The sequence below is a fragment of the Penicillium rubens genome (genome assembly GCF_028828025.1).
Source record: "Penicillium rubens strain IBT 27055 chromosome Unknown utg000003l_segment0_segment0, whole genome shotgun sequence".
NCBI lineage: Eukaryota > Fungi > Ascomycota > Eurotiomycetes > Eurotiales > Aspergillaceae > Penicillium > Penicillium rubens.
In genome coordinates this window covers 3,225,394-3,242,159 of record NW_026890601.1, presented here as the reverse complement: position 1 = coordinate 3,242,159, position 16,766 = coordinate 3,225,394, and the positions used below count along the sequence as shown (strand labels likewise).

The 16,766-nt window shown below is 48.4% G+C and overlaps 9 protein-coding genes across 9 annotated transcripts; 4 read left to right on the top strand and 5 right to left on the bottom strand.

The window, feature by feature from the left end:
- Positions 1-103: 103 nt before the first annotated feature.
- N7525_007450 (uncharacterized protein) lies at positions 104-2,076 on the bottom strand (the record flags this gene model as incomplete). The annotated part of the gene is made up of 3 exons (XM_061214107.1): positions 104-1,066; positions 1,117-1,176; positions 1,231-2,076. 3 exons carry the CDS (start codon positions 2,074-2,076, stop codon positions 104-106), a joined length of 1,869 nt encoding a protein of 622 aa, XP_061068538.1.
- A 1,330-nt stretch (positions 2,077-3,406) lies between these two features.
- Positions 3,407-3,881, top strand: N7525_007449 (uncharacterized protein; the record flags this gene model as incomplete). The annotated part of the gene is made up of 2 exons (XM_002567847.2): positions 3,407-3,436; positions 3,552-3,881. 2 exons carry the CDS (start codon positions 3,407-3,409, stop codon positions 3,879-3,881), a joined length of 360 nt encoding a protein of 119 aa, XP_002567893.2.
- A 1,084-nt stretch (positions 3,882-4,965) lies between these two features.
- Positions 4,966-6,851, top strand: N7525_007448 (uncharacterized protein; the record flags this gene model as incomplete). Its single annotated transcript, XM_002567846.1, has 2 exons — positions 4,966-5,462; positions 5,513-6,851. 2 exons carry the CDS (start codon positions 4,966-4,968, stop codon positions 6,849-6,851), a joined length of 1,836 nt encoding a protein of 611 aa, XP_002567892.1.
- Positions 6,852-7,801: 950 nt separating this feature from the next.
- On the bottom strand, positions 7,802-9,459 carry N7525_007447 (glutathione-independent formaldehyde dehydrogenase; the record flags this gene model as incomplete). The annotated part of the gene is made up of 10 exons (XM_061214106.1): positions 7,802-8,005; positions 8,054-8,126; positions 8,179-8,557; positions 8,619-8,633; positions 8,692-8,787; positions 8,844-8,873; positions 8,923-9,036; positions 9,065-9,198; positions 9,256-9,281; positions 9,343-9,459. The coding sequence occupies 10 exons, from the start codon at positions 9,457-9,459 to the stop codon at positions 7,802-7,804; spliced, it is 1,188 nt and encodes a 395-aa protein (XP_061068537.1).
- Positions 9,460-10,339: 880 nt separating this feature from the next.
- N7525_007446 (sugar phosphate isomerase/epimerase family protein) lies at positions 10,340-11,569 on the top strand (the record flags this gene model as incomplete). The annotated part of the gene is made up of 7 exons (XM_002567843.1): positions 10,340-10,439; positions 10,510-10,606; positions 10,658-10,795; positions 10,853-11,011; positions 11,072-11,174; positions 11,226-11,398; positions 11,452-11,569. 7 exons carry the CDS (start codon positions 10,340-10,342, stop codon positions 11,567-11,569), a joined length of 888 nt encoding a protein of 295 aa, XP_002567889.1.
- A 375-nt stretch (positions 11,570-11,944) lies between these two features.
- Positions 11,945-12,384, bottom strand: N7525_007445 (uncharacterized protein; the record flags this gene model as incomplete). The annotated part of the gene is given in 2 exon segments (XM_061214105.1): positions 11,945-12,104; positions 12,122-12,384. 2 exon segments carry the CDS (start codon positions 12,382-12,384, stop codon positions 11,945-11,947), a joined length of 423 nt encoding a protein of 140 aa, XP_061068536.1.
- A 77-nt stretch (positions 12,385-12,461) lies between these two features.
- N7525_007444 (uncharacterized protein) lies at positions 12,462-13,850 on the bottom strand (the record flags this gene model as incomplete). Its single annotated transcript, XM_002567842.2, has 1 exon — positions 12,462-13,850. The coding sequence occupies one exon, from the start codon at positions 13,848-13,850 to the stop codon at positions 12,462-12,464; it is 1,389 nt and encodes a 462-aa protein (XP_002567888.2).
- Positions 13,851-14,113: 263 nt separating this feature from the next.
- N7525_007443 (uncharacterized protein) lies at positions 14,114-15,304 on the top strand (the record flags this gene model as incomplete). Its single annotated transcript, XM_002567841.1, has 1 exon — positions 14,114-15,304. One exon carries the CDS (start codon positions 14,114-14,116, stop codon positions 15,302-15,304), a length of 1,191 nt encoding a protein of 396 aa, XP_002567887.1.
- A 145-nt stretch (positions 15,305-15,449) lies between these two features.
- N7525_007442 (GNAT family N-acetyltransferase) lies at positions 15,450-16,058 on the bottom strand (the record flags this gene model as incomplete). Its single annotated transcript, XM_002567840.1, has 1 exon — positions 15,450-16,058. One exon carries the CDS (start codon positions 16,056-16,058, stop codon positions 15,450-15,452), a length of 609 nt encoding a protein of 202 aa, XP_002567886.1.
- Between the last annotated feature and the right edge of the window lie 708 nt (positions 16,059-16,766).

The following is a 16,766-nucleotide window of genomic DNA, read 5'->3' as shown; positions in this document are numbered from 1 at the left end:
CTGAATCTTATTGTTAGTCGCCTTGGCGTAATTCCCAAATTATCAATGTGCGACAGAAGAAGTAGGATCAACGGAAATATATATTTGAGACAACATTGGCGAACTAATCAAAATTCAGTCCCGAGGTTCTTTGGACTATCTCGCATGGGATCAGTTTTCTCCTCTTGTTCGATTCTGTGGTATACTGATCCTCGGTCATGCCGACAACGCTTTCGTTAACATGAGCATGACCGTCGTTATCCGACCGCGGCTCGACTAGGTCGATGGAAGAGCTCCGTGCGAAGCTATTTGTGCTATCGACTTGAGCAGGGGAATCGCCGGTCACGCCGTCGACGACAGAGCTCTCGTCAATTGCAACGACGTTGGCCATCAGATCGGCAGCCCCATTGTCCGAATGAACTTCGAAGTCGACATCATTGGTAAAAATGCACTCGGGAGGGTGGCATCGGCCTTCGGGGTCAATCCGGGCACCACCAGTCTTGGGACTCCTAAGGTCTAGCAAAGCATCAATAGCCGTCATGCGTGAACCCGGGGATTCCTCTAGCATCTTTCGGGAACATCTGGCTAACGGCCAGTCTTGTAGATCCTCAAGAACCTTTTGGTAATACGGGAGGCCAAGGCCGGGCACGATCCTCGACTCAATCGGTCTCTTTAGAATCAGCTCCAACCCGATTATACCACAGCCCCAATAATCAACGGCTCGACCATGGGTTTTTCCCTCGACCTGCTCGGGTGCACGATACTGTTCGGTGCCCGCGCCATCGTAGGGAATGTCCATGGCGTCAGATGCGCACCCGAAACCAGTCAGCATTACATCCGGGGGATCGTAGCTCCTCACTAAGACGCTGTCTGGGTTCACGTCCCTGTGCCAGATGCCATGTCGGTGAAGAAAATTGATCGCCTCTAGAAGCTGAGCGAAACAAGCGACTCTGTCTTCGGCTGATACGTTTGACACATACAATGAGCGAAAAGTTGTGTTCACCAGAGGTGATATGAGGATGTATTCATGCAGAATAACGTCCAATGTAGGCTTCAAGCATTGATTGAAACAAGATCCGATCCGGGCCTAGTTGCGTGAGATAAGGCATGGGTGGAGGAGAGGTGTATTTGACTTACCGTTTGAGCCTTGGTCTGGCCTAGTCGGTGATACCACTGGAGAGTGGTTGAGAGTCGTCGCTAGCTTTCATGGTTAGACGCACAGGAATGACCTGTAGGAAATTGAGAACTAACGTGACTTAACCCGGAGATACGCCGAGTCATTTCCAACACTTGTTCCACAGCAGCTGCGTTTCTCCTCGACTTGGAAATCTGTCTCGCCGCCGCTGGTTGTCCTGTCTGGATATTGATAACCATGTAGACGACGCCGAAGGCGCTTTTCGAAATCGGATGCTGTATGATCCAATCCCCGAAGTGCATATCAAATTCCTTTGGAATAGGCAATACCAGGGGACTGTGAGTCTTGTAATGTTCACGGAAATGTTTGGTTAATTCAACCTGGAATTGTTCGTCTTCTTCGGCAGACAGGGCTTCATATCGCAAAAAGAAAACGCACTCCCCAATCATGATGGTATTCCTATGCTGAATTAGGCGTTGGTCAGTCCTGAATATCTCACCATTCATCATGACCTTCTTTCTCCTCTTGTTGTCAGCGATGAGAAAGAACCCACCGGCTCCCTTGAGCCAGCTGAAACGAGCATGAATACCGGCAACCCGATCCTCATCTGAGCCGGGGTAGCCCCTTCCCTTATCATCTTCTATGCACAAGAGAAGGTCCACGCCGCCGTTCTCGAGGTCTTGACGACCACTGCCAATCCTCCATCCAAGATCAACACGTTCAGGCAACGTAGTCAGGGACAGTTCGAAGTATCTTGTTGGCCTATTGTCGAATACTGTTTCCTTTATAAACTTCTTGTGGTGCTCAGAGCCCGAGTCGACTGCTGCATCAATAGCCGACCTTGCCATTTGATTCATGGGCATCAACATTGCGAATCGGCCAACGCCAGGCTGGACGGGCTCTGGGGTGTTTGGTTCCGTAGTTGCACCGCTAGAAGTTGGGGAAGGTGGAAGGGATTCCATCGTTGACACCAGTGCCGTTTATCGAGTCGTAGTTTCTCCTGCACAATGGCCATACGGGAACCCGACCGGCAATATATAGACTGGACATACCATAGCCGCCGAAGCGAGCGTTTCAAACATCTTTCCGGCTGTTGGAAGGGCGCTATTCGTAACATCTCGTTAAGGGACCAAGGCGAATGGTCGTCGTCTATTTAGCACGCCAGAGCCCTTTCTATCATATGACAGAGTTAGCGCTTCATCACACCCGTGGACGGACTCTTAATACCTACCATATATCGACTCCTCTCCAGGGCTTGTGCCGGTTTAAAGATAGACAACCAACCAGGTCGACCGGCCAGGTCCCCTACTGCTATCAGCTCACGGCTCGTGCAAAAAACCAACAATAAGGAGCCAGCCAGGTTGCGTCTTAAGGCTCAACCCATGTTTCAGGAGCCGTATCAAGAGCCATCTGACTATCCGGAAACTCTCTTTCTCCTTCGCGCTCCCCTCTAGATGTTGCTTGCAGGATTTTGCGGAGATGTTGAGGTGGGATATTGTTTAGACAAGGTGTTTGTGTTTTGGTCACTTTTCTGCTGGGACACCTGTTTGCCTCAGTTCTAACAACAGACCTGTTTCGTGCATGAACGACAGATGTTTTTTCCTCCTCCTTCTCCTTTAGCTGCCCAAGACTTTATGTTTTGTTACATCCTCCTTCCCTATCCCTGGGTCTTAACCCTCCCAGGCTTTCTCGCATAGTAGTCCCTTCGCCGTCATACTTCTGAGAAGGTAGAAAGGTAATGTCCACTAACACTCCGTTTGGCATGAGAGACGTACGTGAGAAGGCTTCGCTTTCTTTCCTTTGTCCATCTTCTTCTTCTTCTTCTTCTTCTTCTTCTTCATCCTCCATCTACCTGGTAGCATGTGGCCTCAAGAAGATCTCCCGGGAGATACCATATATAAGATAGGAGGCATTCTATTTTCCACGCGCTAATATTCTCAATAGTTCCGTTATGAGATAACCGCAAATAACGTTTCCCTAGTTAAAGCCACTTCTTGAAGAGGTTAGAGACATTGAACAAGATGCACTTGTTGAATGTAGGAGTCTGGAATATGCTGCTAAAGCCGAGGCTCACGGCAGACATGAGACTGACGCGGATGATCCCCTCGACCATCGTCACATACCTACGTGAACCCATTAATCTCTTATCTCATGAGACGGTCACTTCATCATTTCACTTCACGATCTTACCTCACCTTACTTGCCTTACTTACTTTATCATCCCATATTTTATTGAGAGCTCACGGATATCAATGGAGTCTGCGTCGTGTTCCAGCCTCTAGGTTATTAGTTATGATGCTCGGTGGTTACAAACGTCATACGGTATGAAGATCGGGGATTGTCTGCTTTGAGACTGATACTTGATCTAACTGATAATCGTTTTGCAAGTCCCGAGCTCGATATCCTCTTGTCTCACTCTCTTTTCTTTACCATATAGGCCACACAGGGCCACCTCATATTCCAAAATGACATCGACCGAGACGCCACGGACTTCCGGTATCGACGCAAAGCTCGAGGGAAGACACAATTACCATTCAGGTTTCAACAGCTGAGACTTGAACTTTGTGCAACCGATCCCTTGTACTGGCCCACTATTATGGGAGTGAACGAGGGTCCGGTCGAGCCCAAACCAGTGCTATACCCACAACAAGCCATCTCTGCTATCCCCAAATCAAAAGGAATTGCGCCTTCACAGGTCACCGACCAGGAAGTAGAGGGATTTTTCGACGAAGTTATCGAGCGAAACAAGCTCCTTCCCCCCAAGTAGGACGCCGAACTTGAAGAATGGGAGCCGATGAACTATCGTCTCCGCTTAAAGTCCCAGCTTCCCATACCGAGCATTCCTGGTTGCCGGAGGCCTTTATAGTGGGCTTCACTATCCAATTAATGCACTTGGAGTGGCAGAATTAGATGATCATTCCGTATAAGGGAGGCGTCCATACGGAAATGTTTCTCTTCTGCCTTAAAGAGGATATGGAGAAAATATCAAAAGACCAATTCATAGTCGATCCTTGCGCCGAGTTATTCCAACTGTCAAGGACTATCCAGACGTCATGTCCATCATAGTGAGCCTGAATTTCAGCATAAACAACGAGAACTGGATAGGGCGAAATCTCGACACATTTTCGCCGTGGAGCTTCGATCACGCGGAGCAAAGGAAAACAAACCAAATATTCAAAATTCCAATTCGATAGCTGGGTAGATGTCTGGGTAAAAAGGCATGCGGACCTGGGGGGAGTGCGAGGTGCTGTTGCTCAAGCATATCAACCGCCGCAGGGTCAAACGAATGTTCCGTTGATATTTTCGGCCTAGCAGTCCACGGGTTATTTATTCTTATGTAAGCACTTAAGTGCGCGAGAATTACCGGGAGAGATTAGAATATGATCTTTCTCATTTCTGACGAGTATCATCGTGATACTTCATCCTCAATGCATGAGACCAAAAGGGCGGAGATAAGAATAGAGCCAACAAACAAAGTTAAGGCCCGACTAGCGTCCCAAGGTCTCTCCATGGCCGTGACACCTGCCAAACGCTGATTTTGTATCTCGTTGGTGGCTGAGGCTGAGCAACTTAGTCTCCTGCACTTCGTAAAAGTGGATCAACGGGAGATGAAAGCGTTAATATGTTCAGCTGTTCAGCCCAAAGTCATCACTGATAGGTGGATTCGGCGTTGCGGAGACGCACCGAAGAAATACCACGCTTTAGCCTGGAACAGAAGTGGATAAGCCCGAACCCCAGAAGAGTAATGAGATGCCATTTTCCAGCCTTGTGTTCAGCATGCACAATGATAAGTACTGGCAGAAGGTTCCCAGCAGCCGGAATCGCTCACGCCAGTTAAATACTCTATCAGCATGCCAACATCAAATGGTGATAACGTCGAACATGGCGCTGGCCTTCCTCAGAGTCCCGACCATCATACTCCCGAGCAGAAAGCACCCAACGAAACAACGTACGCCTCTCCTCAAAGACATGGGAATAGTCCGGCCGCCTGGGGCTTCGGATGGCAGTGTCCCACCCTGATGGTTGTGTCTGTCGTTTGTGGTGCGATGATCTCGGTGGGCCATCACTTCTACTACAGCAGTCTCGACAACACCCTCGTCAACTCGGTCGACCAGCAAACGTGGGCAATTCGAATTGGAACTGGCTTTGCCTTTCTAAACAAGACCTTTCTGTCATCCGCTGTTGGAATCGCAGCGTCACAACAGATATGGGCCACTCTCCGCCGGAAGTTTGTGAAGCTGAGCGCGATTGATGGCATGTTTAACATCCTTACCAACCCAAATTCTTTTCTCATCCCCGACCTCTGGATGTACGCAAAAACCCTCATACTACTCGCAATCATCTCATGGTGCGTATAAGGTCTTCTTCTGGGTGGACGATTATTCACCGTCAAACCAGGCTTATCCCATTAGCGGCTGTTGTTACACCTTCTACCTTATCCATCCGTCTCCTGACAACCACCAATGTCACCCAGCTGCATGTTCCGACTGTTAACTTCACTGAATCCTTTTGGCGTCCTTGGGTAACATGGGGAGGGTCTGGGTTTATTGCATCACCCTCGCCCGACATCACCCGCCTGTTTACAGCTACTTCTTCATCTGCCGAAGTGCTCTCGGTCCCTGCACCTTTCCCTAACTCATCCTACACTCTGGAGTTTTGGGGCCCTTCATACAAGTGCCAGAAATTGAGTGAAGCTGTCGTGGAGATGCAAGGCATGAATTTTAGTGATGGTGTGGGTCTGGCTCAGTACAGTTCGTTGCAGAAACTATGGGAACACGAGATTGGAAACTCAACCAACCTCACTAGAGTGGTGTACTCAGGGACTGCTCCTAGGGCCATGAACAACACCCTTTTCGTGTACGCCGCAGGTGGGAACCCTCTGTGGAACGACAACGCCACACAACCGACCGAGCTTGTCTGTCAGCTCTGGAATACCTCCTACGTGTTAGGCCAGAACTTTACCAACGGTATCCGGACCCTGATACCTGTATCAACGGAGCTCGTAGCTCCTGCCAATTGGAGCTCAGATGCTGGCTCTCAGGTTACGCTTCAACGCCAAGAGCCAACAGTTAATGGAGGCTACTATGTGATGCACATACTATTCTCTAGCCTGATACAGCGCACGCTCGTTGTCAGCGCTTCCTCACAACTGAGCAGCTTCTTACCCTCCAGCATGCAATTCACGACAATGTCGATAACGCAAACCGGGCTTTTCTCATGCCCAGAGCTGTGGAATAGTACCGATTACCAAACTCTGGGCATTGCAGGTGAAGAATCAACTGCTCTTTGTCGGAATAAAACATTGGCCCAAGCAATAGAAGACCTCTCGCACAACTTCACCTACAGCCTTCTCAGTCTCAATGCCGCGAACGCCAGTGTATCCGTGACGAGCTCCTCACCTAAGAACTTCTACACCTACGACAGTCGAAACTTGCTGGCGGTCTATATGGCTGCGCTGGGTGTCACCGCTGCATGTGTTGTCATCGGATTCCTTGCCTTACACGAGAATGGCGTTTCCCAGAGCGTCTCCTTTTCCAACATGCTGCTGACGACAAGAAATCCCGAGTTGGACAATTTGGCCGACGGACACTGTCTGGGTTCTTTCGGGTTGGACAAGGAGGTTGGTCAGACCAAGTTACGATTCGGGGAGATTGAGGGCTCTGAGCAGTATAAGCGTGCGGCTTTTGGAACCAAAGACTCGGTGACTGCTCTATCCAAAGGAAAAGACTATTACTAGACAGGGACAGCTCTCTGTTATGAATGGAAACAGCATTATTGTCTGCCCAGGTTGGGTTCCCAAAGACCTTCGATCACGGCTGACACTGTCGATGAGTCAACGTGTCCTCTGTACTGTTGTTGGTATCATCCTGTCACGCTGATCACGCACCTATATCTACATCTAGACTGAAAGACAGCGCGTTGTGAGCATCAGCCCTGGAACAAACAGTCTGAAAGATCATATGGAAAGCGATAGGAGCCATTATATCGTGTGGATTGGTCTCGAGTTGCATAAATAAGATTGGCTAAAGTAAGAGGAAATAACTTAGTTATAACTTAGATAATAATGGAATTCGATACCTCCAGGGCCATAAATTCATCTGGCTGGCAGTCATCGTTGATCACTGACAGGGGTCCCGGGGGCCCGGCGTTGCATGGATGATGGCGCTTCAGGTGCAATATCACATTCGTCACCCTTCGAATGGAGTATCCGCCCGAGGCAACATATGGCATTCATAATCTGAGCTTTGTCTGGTGGCTGAATCGGCTCTTTTTGACTGGGTGTCGAAAGATCATTGGGAGTTCGGACCTTTTCAATCTTGAGCCTTGTCTTCGGGTGCAGAAAGTCATGAGAGATGCTTTCCATGATTGTACTGTTTTCAGCGTCGCGCATAGAATATGTTCCCAGTTCCGCCTGTTTAAGAGCGAGCTAACTGTTGGACAGCTTGACACGATCATAGATCTTGATCGAATTGCAGTATTGGATGCTGGATATCTAATTGAGTTTGATAGTTTGAGACTCGACGGAATCTTCTTGCTAGAGAAGGTCTATTCAAACAGATGTACTCTGGCACGGATAAATAAGAATCTTAGTGCCATTGGTCGATAATTTCGTGTGTTCAGTTATTTGTGAACATGCAAGCGCCCCTTCCAAAGTGATCTACTACCTCCAGACTTCCAGGTGGTTTATCAAAACCCACCATTTGGATGAATGATCACTTTTGTGTACCCATCCTCCCTTTTGTCGAATTTCTCATAAGCGGTCTCAGCATCTGCGAGGGCAATCTCATGCGAAATCACAAAGCTGGGCTTTGCTTTGCCGGCAATAATCATGTCTCGAAGGTATCGGTTATAGGCCTTGACATTACACTGTCCAGTACCAAGGGAAAGACCCTACAAAAGGTTAGGTCTAGTAAAACAGTAGAGAGGACATTTAGATACCTTTTCAAACAACTTTCCAAAGCTCAGACTGATCATTCCATTCGCAGTGGCAGCGTCAGCTGCACCAGGGTCACTATTGAATCGTTAGGTAAGTTGTCGAGAATAGAAGATCTTCGTTCACAAACCTAGGAACGTATAATCCAGGAATTCCCATCCCACCACAAGCCCGAGTCACTCGAATCATGTTCTCAAGAACAATATTCGCCTTTTCCGCAGAACCATTGGAGTCAACAGCCTGATATCCAACGGCATCTACCGAGCGATCAACCATATCCCCGTTGTGACTGATTATCTGATCGACGGCGTCTCCCTTGGTGAAGTCTATGGGAATAGCGCCGATGTTCTTAGCGGCTTCCAGACGCTCGGGAACGCGATCAACAACGTAAATGTTAGACGCTCCTCGTAGAGCAGCGGAGTATGCGGCCATCAGCCCGACAGGACCAGCACCGAATACTGCAATACTCTCGCCTGCTTGGAATCCGGAAATTTCCACACCGTGCCAGCCTATAGATATTGTCAGAATCGGGATACTGTTCGCTCTTCGGGGTAATAGGGTTGGTAGTACCGGTTGGGAAGATATCTAACAAGTCTGCGTTAGTATGAGGGATCGTAAAGAGACGAACAAGCATCAAACTCACCGGCTAGAAGAACGAAGTCTGCTTCATGCTCCTTACCAGGGGGCAACTTAAGAGCGTTGAAGTCGGCATATGGGACGCGAATGTACTGTGCCTGGCCTATATTAAGTGTTAGAGGTCTCGTATCGACAATAAACCTTTATTGGAAACCTTACCTCCGCGGTAGGGACCCATTGCAACGTATCCTAGGACTCGTTAACCCAAAATAATTAGAACCCAGGCATTAGCTCTTACCGTAGGCACCGCCGGCAAAGCCAGGGTTGACACCGGTGCAGAACGCAGTTCTCCCTTCCTCGCAGTTTCGACACCGACCATCGGCGACATTGAAGGGCATGACGACACGATCTCCTTTTTTTCAACAAAGTAACTCCCTCACCCAGTTCTTCCACGATTCCCATGTTCTCGTGACCTGTGCCTGGGTTAGCGCTTTTGACAGTTTTGGGGTCTTCCAGTCGAGAAGTAATACCAAAAGTAATCCCGGGCTCAGCGGCTGTCCTCCCTTCGTACATACTGTATCCCAGTCAGCCTCCTAGAAAGAAGCGGTGGGCATGTTTGAGGAAAACTTACTGCAAGTCCGAACCGCAAATGGCAGCCTTGATACCCAATTAGTTTGGGGTTTCATTGTTAAGTTAACAGAGTGTTCACATCACTCACCGTAGTCACCTTTACAATAATGTCATCAGGATGCTCCATCTTCGGCTTCTCGACATCTTCAACCCGAACCTGGTAAGGCCCGAGATAGTTCAGCGCTTTCATAGTTGTCGTTGCCATTGTGATTCTGATTTCGCGAAAGTGATTGAATTGCGAGGAGTTTGATCGGGGGGCAGCGGGGTATTTCAGTATTTGTAGGAAATTTGCAGCTCACGGTTCAGCCAATGCATATCAAATAATTCAACGTGGAGCTCTATTCATCCTTTTACAATAAACAGTGATATGAGGGGGAGCTCCCTATCCCCGCACTGGGTTGACACGGGGAATGCTGCCCTTTCTGGAGTCGCCCACCTTGCTATAAGCAGGTCTATGGGGTCGGAATTCAATGCTGTGGCAGAATTGGCTGGTACTAACAATCGATCAGAATTTGTACGCGTGCAGCGTCGTGGATGTGTGGGCCAAAAATCCCTCTCTGGAAGAGGTCATATCAAAAGGCGAGAAAATTAACCTCAGGCATAGAATTTACTCAGAAAGGACTGGGTCTTGCAGTTACCGTTGTGTTGGTGTACTCGATCACCAAGGTCTTATATAGTCCAATGAAGAGATGCGCATAGTACACGGTCATACTCCTAAAATGAAACGCGTTGATCAAATGAAGATCAACACAATGAGTACAATCCCCCGCATTATGTGACATCACCCTACCATGGGAGGGAATCTCATGCTTAAAATGGTATTTTTCCCCGCAATGTGACCATTTTGGGCCAATCAAGCCTTGGCAGTGGGGACACTTTAAAGGAAAGAGCCAATGACAGCACTATCCCAGATGCCCCACCTTGGGACTATGACGGGGAACCTCACCTATTAGGTGTAGTGGGGACCTTCAAATGAGGAGTATACATTGAGCTTGCATGAAAACATAAATGAACTGGTTTCCCCAGTTCAGTTGAATCCAATTGAAACGTCTCCAATACACCCAATTCGCCATCTACTCTACACTATGAAAATCGACCGTTTTCGATCTGTCTGGGGGATTGCCCCTGGTCCGAACATGGACCATTGGGCCCAATGGTTCCCAGAACTAAAAGCTCAAGGTTACAGTAGGCTCACGGTTCTCCCACGTTATAAATACATACTTGGGATGTGTTGGACTAATGTTACGCTTGGTAGGTGGTGTCGAAGTGGACATTCATCCGCTTGAGCCAAGTAGAGACTTTCCCCGGCTCAGGGAGCTATGCAACCAGACTGGCTTAGAGATTGGTTTAATGTCAGTGATACATAGCAAAGGAAAAGAGTAACCTGCTGATTTGATTCAAAGGATACACTCGTCTTGGTTTATGTATGTCGGACCTCGCCCGGCTGGCACCAAAGCAGAACACCACTTGCAAAATTATCGACGCCTGCTCGAATCGGTTCAGCAATTGAATCCATCGACTATAAACTTCCAATCAGGCGAGTAAGTGACAACTGTATGGCCTGTTGGCTGAGTATTCTATCTGACACTTAGTTAAAGAGACCTTTGGGACGTCGAGGAGTCAATTAAATTCTATAAAGGGACTCTCCAGATTGACAGCGAGCTTGGAATATCTGGCCGTGTCTACCACGAGACGCACAGAAACCGATCACTCTTCACACCGTATGCCACACGGCGCATTTTGGAGGCTGTCCCCGAGTATGAAAACCTTACCCTACATCATTCGAACGACTGGACAAAGTGCTGACATTACCCTAGACTTCGGATTACGGCCGACTTCTCTCACTGGATGGTTGGATGTGAAAGAGTGCTGGATGTCAGCGAGGGTGATAAAGCCATGATGGACGCAATTATACCACATGTAAGGAACACACACCCACTTCCAGGTCGTATGATTTTAATACTGGGCTAGGTTTACCATATCCACGCAAGAATCGGAACGACCCAGGCTTCACAATGCCCCGAACCTACAAACCCGGTCTTCAAAGAAGAGAAAGAGTGCTTCGAGAGGACTTGGAAAAGTGTTATCCGTTCGCGGGCCAAAGATGGAGCAACCACAAGAATTGTCTTTGTGCCAGAATATGGGTTTGTCCTCTCTAGTTTCCCTAATACGGGCTCAATGCTGACTCTCGCCTTAGGCCATTCCCCTATCACCCAATTGGAAGTGCCAAAACCCATAGTCAAATTGCAGATGAAGAGGGTCAACGACTACAGGTCCTTTTCAATGACTTTGCTGCGACCTTGAAGGATGCTTGATTAGAATCTGTCATAATATGGCTAAAAATTCAGACAAAGAACCAATTTGATACGACTTGGAACTGCTTGACAACGAAAAACGATGTTTTCTGTCCCTTTCCAGATAGCTAGAATTGGGCTTGACTTCTCGACGTCTACGTCTTTCCATTCTATCGAGACCAAATAATCTCAACAGCCAACCCCCGTTTTCCTTACAACCGGTATCTCAAGAGCTAGAAGGCTTCACGGAACGCAAGGGCATCCATGGACTGGAATAACAGTTATATCATCAAACGCATTCCACATCAAGGAAACAGCAGACCATACGCATGTAGGTGCCCGTACACAAGATACATTGAGTAGAGCCTTGCAAACCCCATCCCCCTGTGGTTCTCTCTAGCGCAGAAGCTGGAAGAGATGTCGCCAGAATCCAATTCCACCATCATCCATTGCCCATAGAAGATAAATCCCGCAGTAGTCTTGTCCGACATACTCATCGACGTGAAGCCCATTCCATGATCCGAGGATGACGATCTGGGAATGTAAAGCATCTGACCTGAGATCAATACCTACCCTCTCTGTGTAATGGCAAGCCCGTCCCGAAAATGCTTCAAAAACCTCCCCCAAACGACTCTTCCCTCGACCTTCCCAACAGCAACAGGCCACAGTACCCTTGCAGCACCATCCGCAAATCCAATTGGACACCCTTCCACAGTCCGGCACTCCGGTGCAGCACTCATATACCCCGGATCAACAGAATTCATAGCAACACGCCGTCCCTTCCACGCAGCTTGTGCTTCTGTCTCTGTTATCATGTTGATCGCTGCTTTGGACATATTTGTGTGTACGTGATGTCCGGCTTTGCTCCGTGATTGCGGTGTATCTTCCAGTATTCCTTCGCGGGATGAGACGTTTATAATGTATCCTGCTGGTGTGGAGAGGGAGGAGGAGGAGGGGGGGAGGAGCGTGAAGCTCCCATCACTGGGAGGAGTTCGCGGCAGAGGATTAGAGGTACGAAGGCGTTGACGGAGTGGGCGCTTATTAGATCTGAGTAAGGGATTTCGTGGAGGGATTGGACCCAGGATGATTTTGAAGGCTCTTCATCTCCATTGTCGGCTGGTGTTCGGAGGCCTTTTGTAGCTATTTGGTTTGTGGATTGGGTATTGCTTGCATCTTCAATTTGAGGCTGGGCTTCGTCCGTAATGCGTGGGATCCAGGTTGCTTGTTGTCCTCCTCTTACGCGAGCAGTGTATCTGTTGTTCTCGGATTCTGCGAGTAGAGCCACAGCCTGCGGATGATCTTTTAGATGGTCCTCTCTGGAAATGGCTTTCACCTCACCTTTGATTGGATCTGTGAGGGTTTGCGCGGCGTTGTTGATAAGTATATCCAGTGACTGTGGTGTATCAGATGGAGTTTCGCCATCCCAAGCACAGAGTAATTGCTTGACAATATGTACTAGCCTGAAAGCATCATTTGCTGTTCTGAAGTCTGCACCGACTACTTTCAGTCGCTTCTCCCATTGAGCGAAGTCTGGCTCGGTGGAATATCGAACTGCGGCATCGGCTGGATACCGTGAGGATACGATGACTTTGGCCCCACAGCGGAGGAGTCTCAACGCAGTGAAGTAACCCAGGTTTATTCTCCCTCCAGTGACAAGTGCAATTTTACCAGTGAGGTCTAGTTGTTCTGGTAGGGAGAGATTCGAGCAGCCGATATTAAACATGCCGCATTGGCGACATAGTGCCGGGTATAGTTCGTGGGAATCATTGGGCGAGAAGCGGTACCGGCAGATGTAGCATCTCTTCTTCAGATTTGATGGGCTTGGTGCGCCACTTCGCTGGAATTGTTCGTGTTGTGTATATCGAGTTCTGTCGTCCATGGAGAGTTGGCCCCGCAAGGCTAGAATAGCCTCAGATAAAGGGTCTGTTGGAGGAACCACTTTGTGCGTTTGAAGATAGTCCAGCACTTTGAGGGTCGTTTCCAGCTCATGTGATGTAGGGACATGCATACTATCCATGGACGTATGTTCCTCAGATGTAGTCATCGCTTCCAATTGGCCAAGGTAGGACTTGATTCCTTTGATAATGCTGTTGCACCTAGTCGACCGCAATGCTTTCGAGACCTCACTGTTTGGAGTGAGTTGCCAGGCTATTTCATCAAACATATCGTCTGTAACAGAAGATAGTTGAATTGCTAGGTTGCTAGGCACTTTTCTCTCTCTGCAGGCTTGTTGGTCTTGTCGCAGGCGCTGTGCGATTGTCTCTGCGTCTGGCAGGTGCAGTCCTGGGGCCTCTTCCTTCATCTTCACGATTTCTTTCTTTCTTTCTTTTTTATTTTCGAGAACAAGATGCAGAACAGAGTAGAAGGACATAGATAAATATATCAATAGAAGCTTACGATGAGTCAACGGAAATGACTCAGTGCCTTCGTGCGGGCAGGTGCTTTTGGCCCCCACGAAGTACCTAGGTAGCTTTATCGTGTGCGGCTCCGCAACATCCTTTCCTACCTATAAGTAATCTTTTTCAACTTTCCTTTGAAATTCACAGAAACGACAGACGTGACAGAATGAGCAATCCAAAGACATCAACCAGTTCCATAGTCCGCAATATAGCGGCTATACCCACTGAACTCGCTCACCACATCATCGATGACCTACGAGTATGCGACATCCTCAAGCTGCTATGCTACGATAATGATCGAGTAGATGCTTGTCTCCTATCCCATCCAGTCTGCCGCGGCATGTTCGGTCCCGACCCAGAAACCTTCGCCAAGTCCAAATTCGCTGCCCACTTCTACAAAGATATATTCGCGGCAGTGGGAAAGGCATTCGTACCAAAAGACTGGTTTGGGGCAAGCTATCTTGGCGTGAATATCCTCTGTTTCAATTCTTATCAATACGGATATATCCTGTCCAATATGAAGGAACGCATTCGTGACGAGCTCAATATCCATTGGTGCAAAACAGACCTGACTCGGTTCGGTGCTCCTAATTACTCCGACCGATCTGGATATCTCAAGAGAGACTATTCCTTCGAGCAGCTGAAGGAATGCTGGCATAACATACAGAAAGCACAGGCCAATCTATTTCAGTTGAAGGCTTCGGAGCTTCGCTGGACTGCTGATATGCTGGAAGCAAATCCGGATATCCTAAAACGCACACTGGACCCGGCACAGGAGGTCCGGCCAAATACAGTACACATCGTGTCGAGATTTCGGCATACCGCTGATGCAATCATGCGGACCCCGGCTGTGTTCGTCGGTTCAGAACACTTCCGTTATGACTTTCTGAATATTGTCCCGTTCGACTCGGCCTTGCACCAACTGTTGCAGATGATGCAAAAGCATGGTATCACAGAAGGTGATCAGCTTGTGGCGAGCAAAACAGTTGCTTCAACTGGTGCCGGTTCGCACCCATCTTCTATCATCAACTCGGTCCGGATTGTTATTGATGGAATGCCGAAATTCTATATCTCACCTCCGGAGACGGCAGCGCAAAAAGCTGAATTTGCGTGGAGGAATGCAGCCAACAAAGATGGCGATCTTCTTCGAACAGCGAATACTCCGTGGTCCGAACCATGTGGGGCAAGTGAACGAGTTTCTTTAGAGGGACCTTATTTTACCATGTTCAAATATGGTAGCAACACAAGTTACCTGAGGCCAGAAGCCCTTCACTGGGACCCTCACCATGAGATGGAGAAAGAATGGCTCGCCAGTTTTGTCGAGGTTTATCGATACTTGAAGAACTTGGATGAGTAGACTTCAGTTCTTGATGGGGGCCAGTTTTAGTGCCTGTGGACCCTTGACCAGGATCAGTGAAGGGCATATATTGGCGCCTATAGCCATGAACTTGGCTTAGAATATTCGCAGAAACAATAGTAGTAAATTTCCACCAGTTGACCTCTCACTGTCTGATTAGCTGCCACTCCTCCTTGAGAATCCCCAAATGCACTTCGTCCCACCATGTATCGTCCTTGAACAAGCACTCCCTTCTCTTTCCCTCCTCAAAAAAGCCAGCACTCTTGTAAATCTCCACGATGCCAGTGTTCCAACCGAAAACATTGCACTCCACCCGGTGCATATTAGCACTTCTGAATGCCCAGTCAAGCATCCACTTGATTGCCAAACCACCATATTGGCTTTGGTATTGCTTCTTCATATCGATACCGCATTCTGAACAACGGTGGTGAGCCATATCTGGACTTGCAGACTTCAAGAACATTATGCCGATGCGCTCGGGCTCGGCTTGCACCCATACTCGGGGTTGCATTCGGGATGCAACTGGATAATCGGGTACATAATCGGATATTCTGTAGATAACCACGAACAAGAGCGAGTTCTCGGTGAGGTGCTTTCTAATATTCTTGGTGAATCGGCGGCCCACAGGTCGTGTGAGTGATACACAGGAGTTTGTGAAGGTAAGGGGATCACTCTGCATAGAATGGAAGAAGTCATCATCCTCAGGAGAGTTGAAACTACGGTATTGCAGACCTTTGGAGTGGAATACATTCATGATGCTGGATGCGGTGATGGAATGGCAAGACGTTGCCGTTGGGTAAGTGAGGATAGAGAGGTAAGATACAAATTATGAGAAACATTCCAGAACTGCAGATATATATATGATGAGGCTGTTTGTTTGATCAGGTGATAAGAACCCAGGGACTATACTTCCCTGTGTCCATGATCTGTACTAACTAGGGCGGGATTGTATAGTCATACCTATGAGGTGTCCAAGGCATCCGGCATAACAAGGTATGGTATGGATGCAGACGGGCCTGAGGGAACAACCTACCCACATTTTCTTCTGATATTCCACAGTTGTCTGTGGTCTGCTCAGATATAGGAGAAACCAAAGCTACTCTATTTCGGCGAAGTGAGCAGCCAAATTAATGCCTAGTTTTTTGGCCAAGTCCGCAGAAACAGATAGATCGATTATTTCTTCGAGATTGCCAGTTGGAGTCCGAAGCTTGACCAGGTCCATATGTACCTATACGTACCGGATTTTCCCTGGCGTGTGGGGCTTTCCTATTTGATCTGCCGCCGCTTTTATGAGGGTGCTCAGGCTCAGGCTCACTGAGTAGACGTCAGCACGGGCTCAGATCAGTGATCATGCTCAGACCAGTCACGTGCAGAATGACTGATGCTCAGTGAGTGCTCAGTGAGTGCTCATTGGGTGCTCCCTGATTACTCAGTGATGCTCAGTGTCCAATCAGTGAGCAAC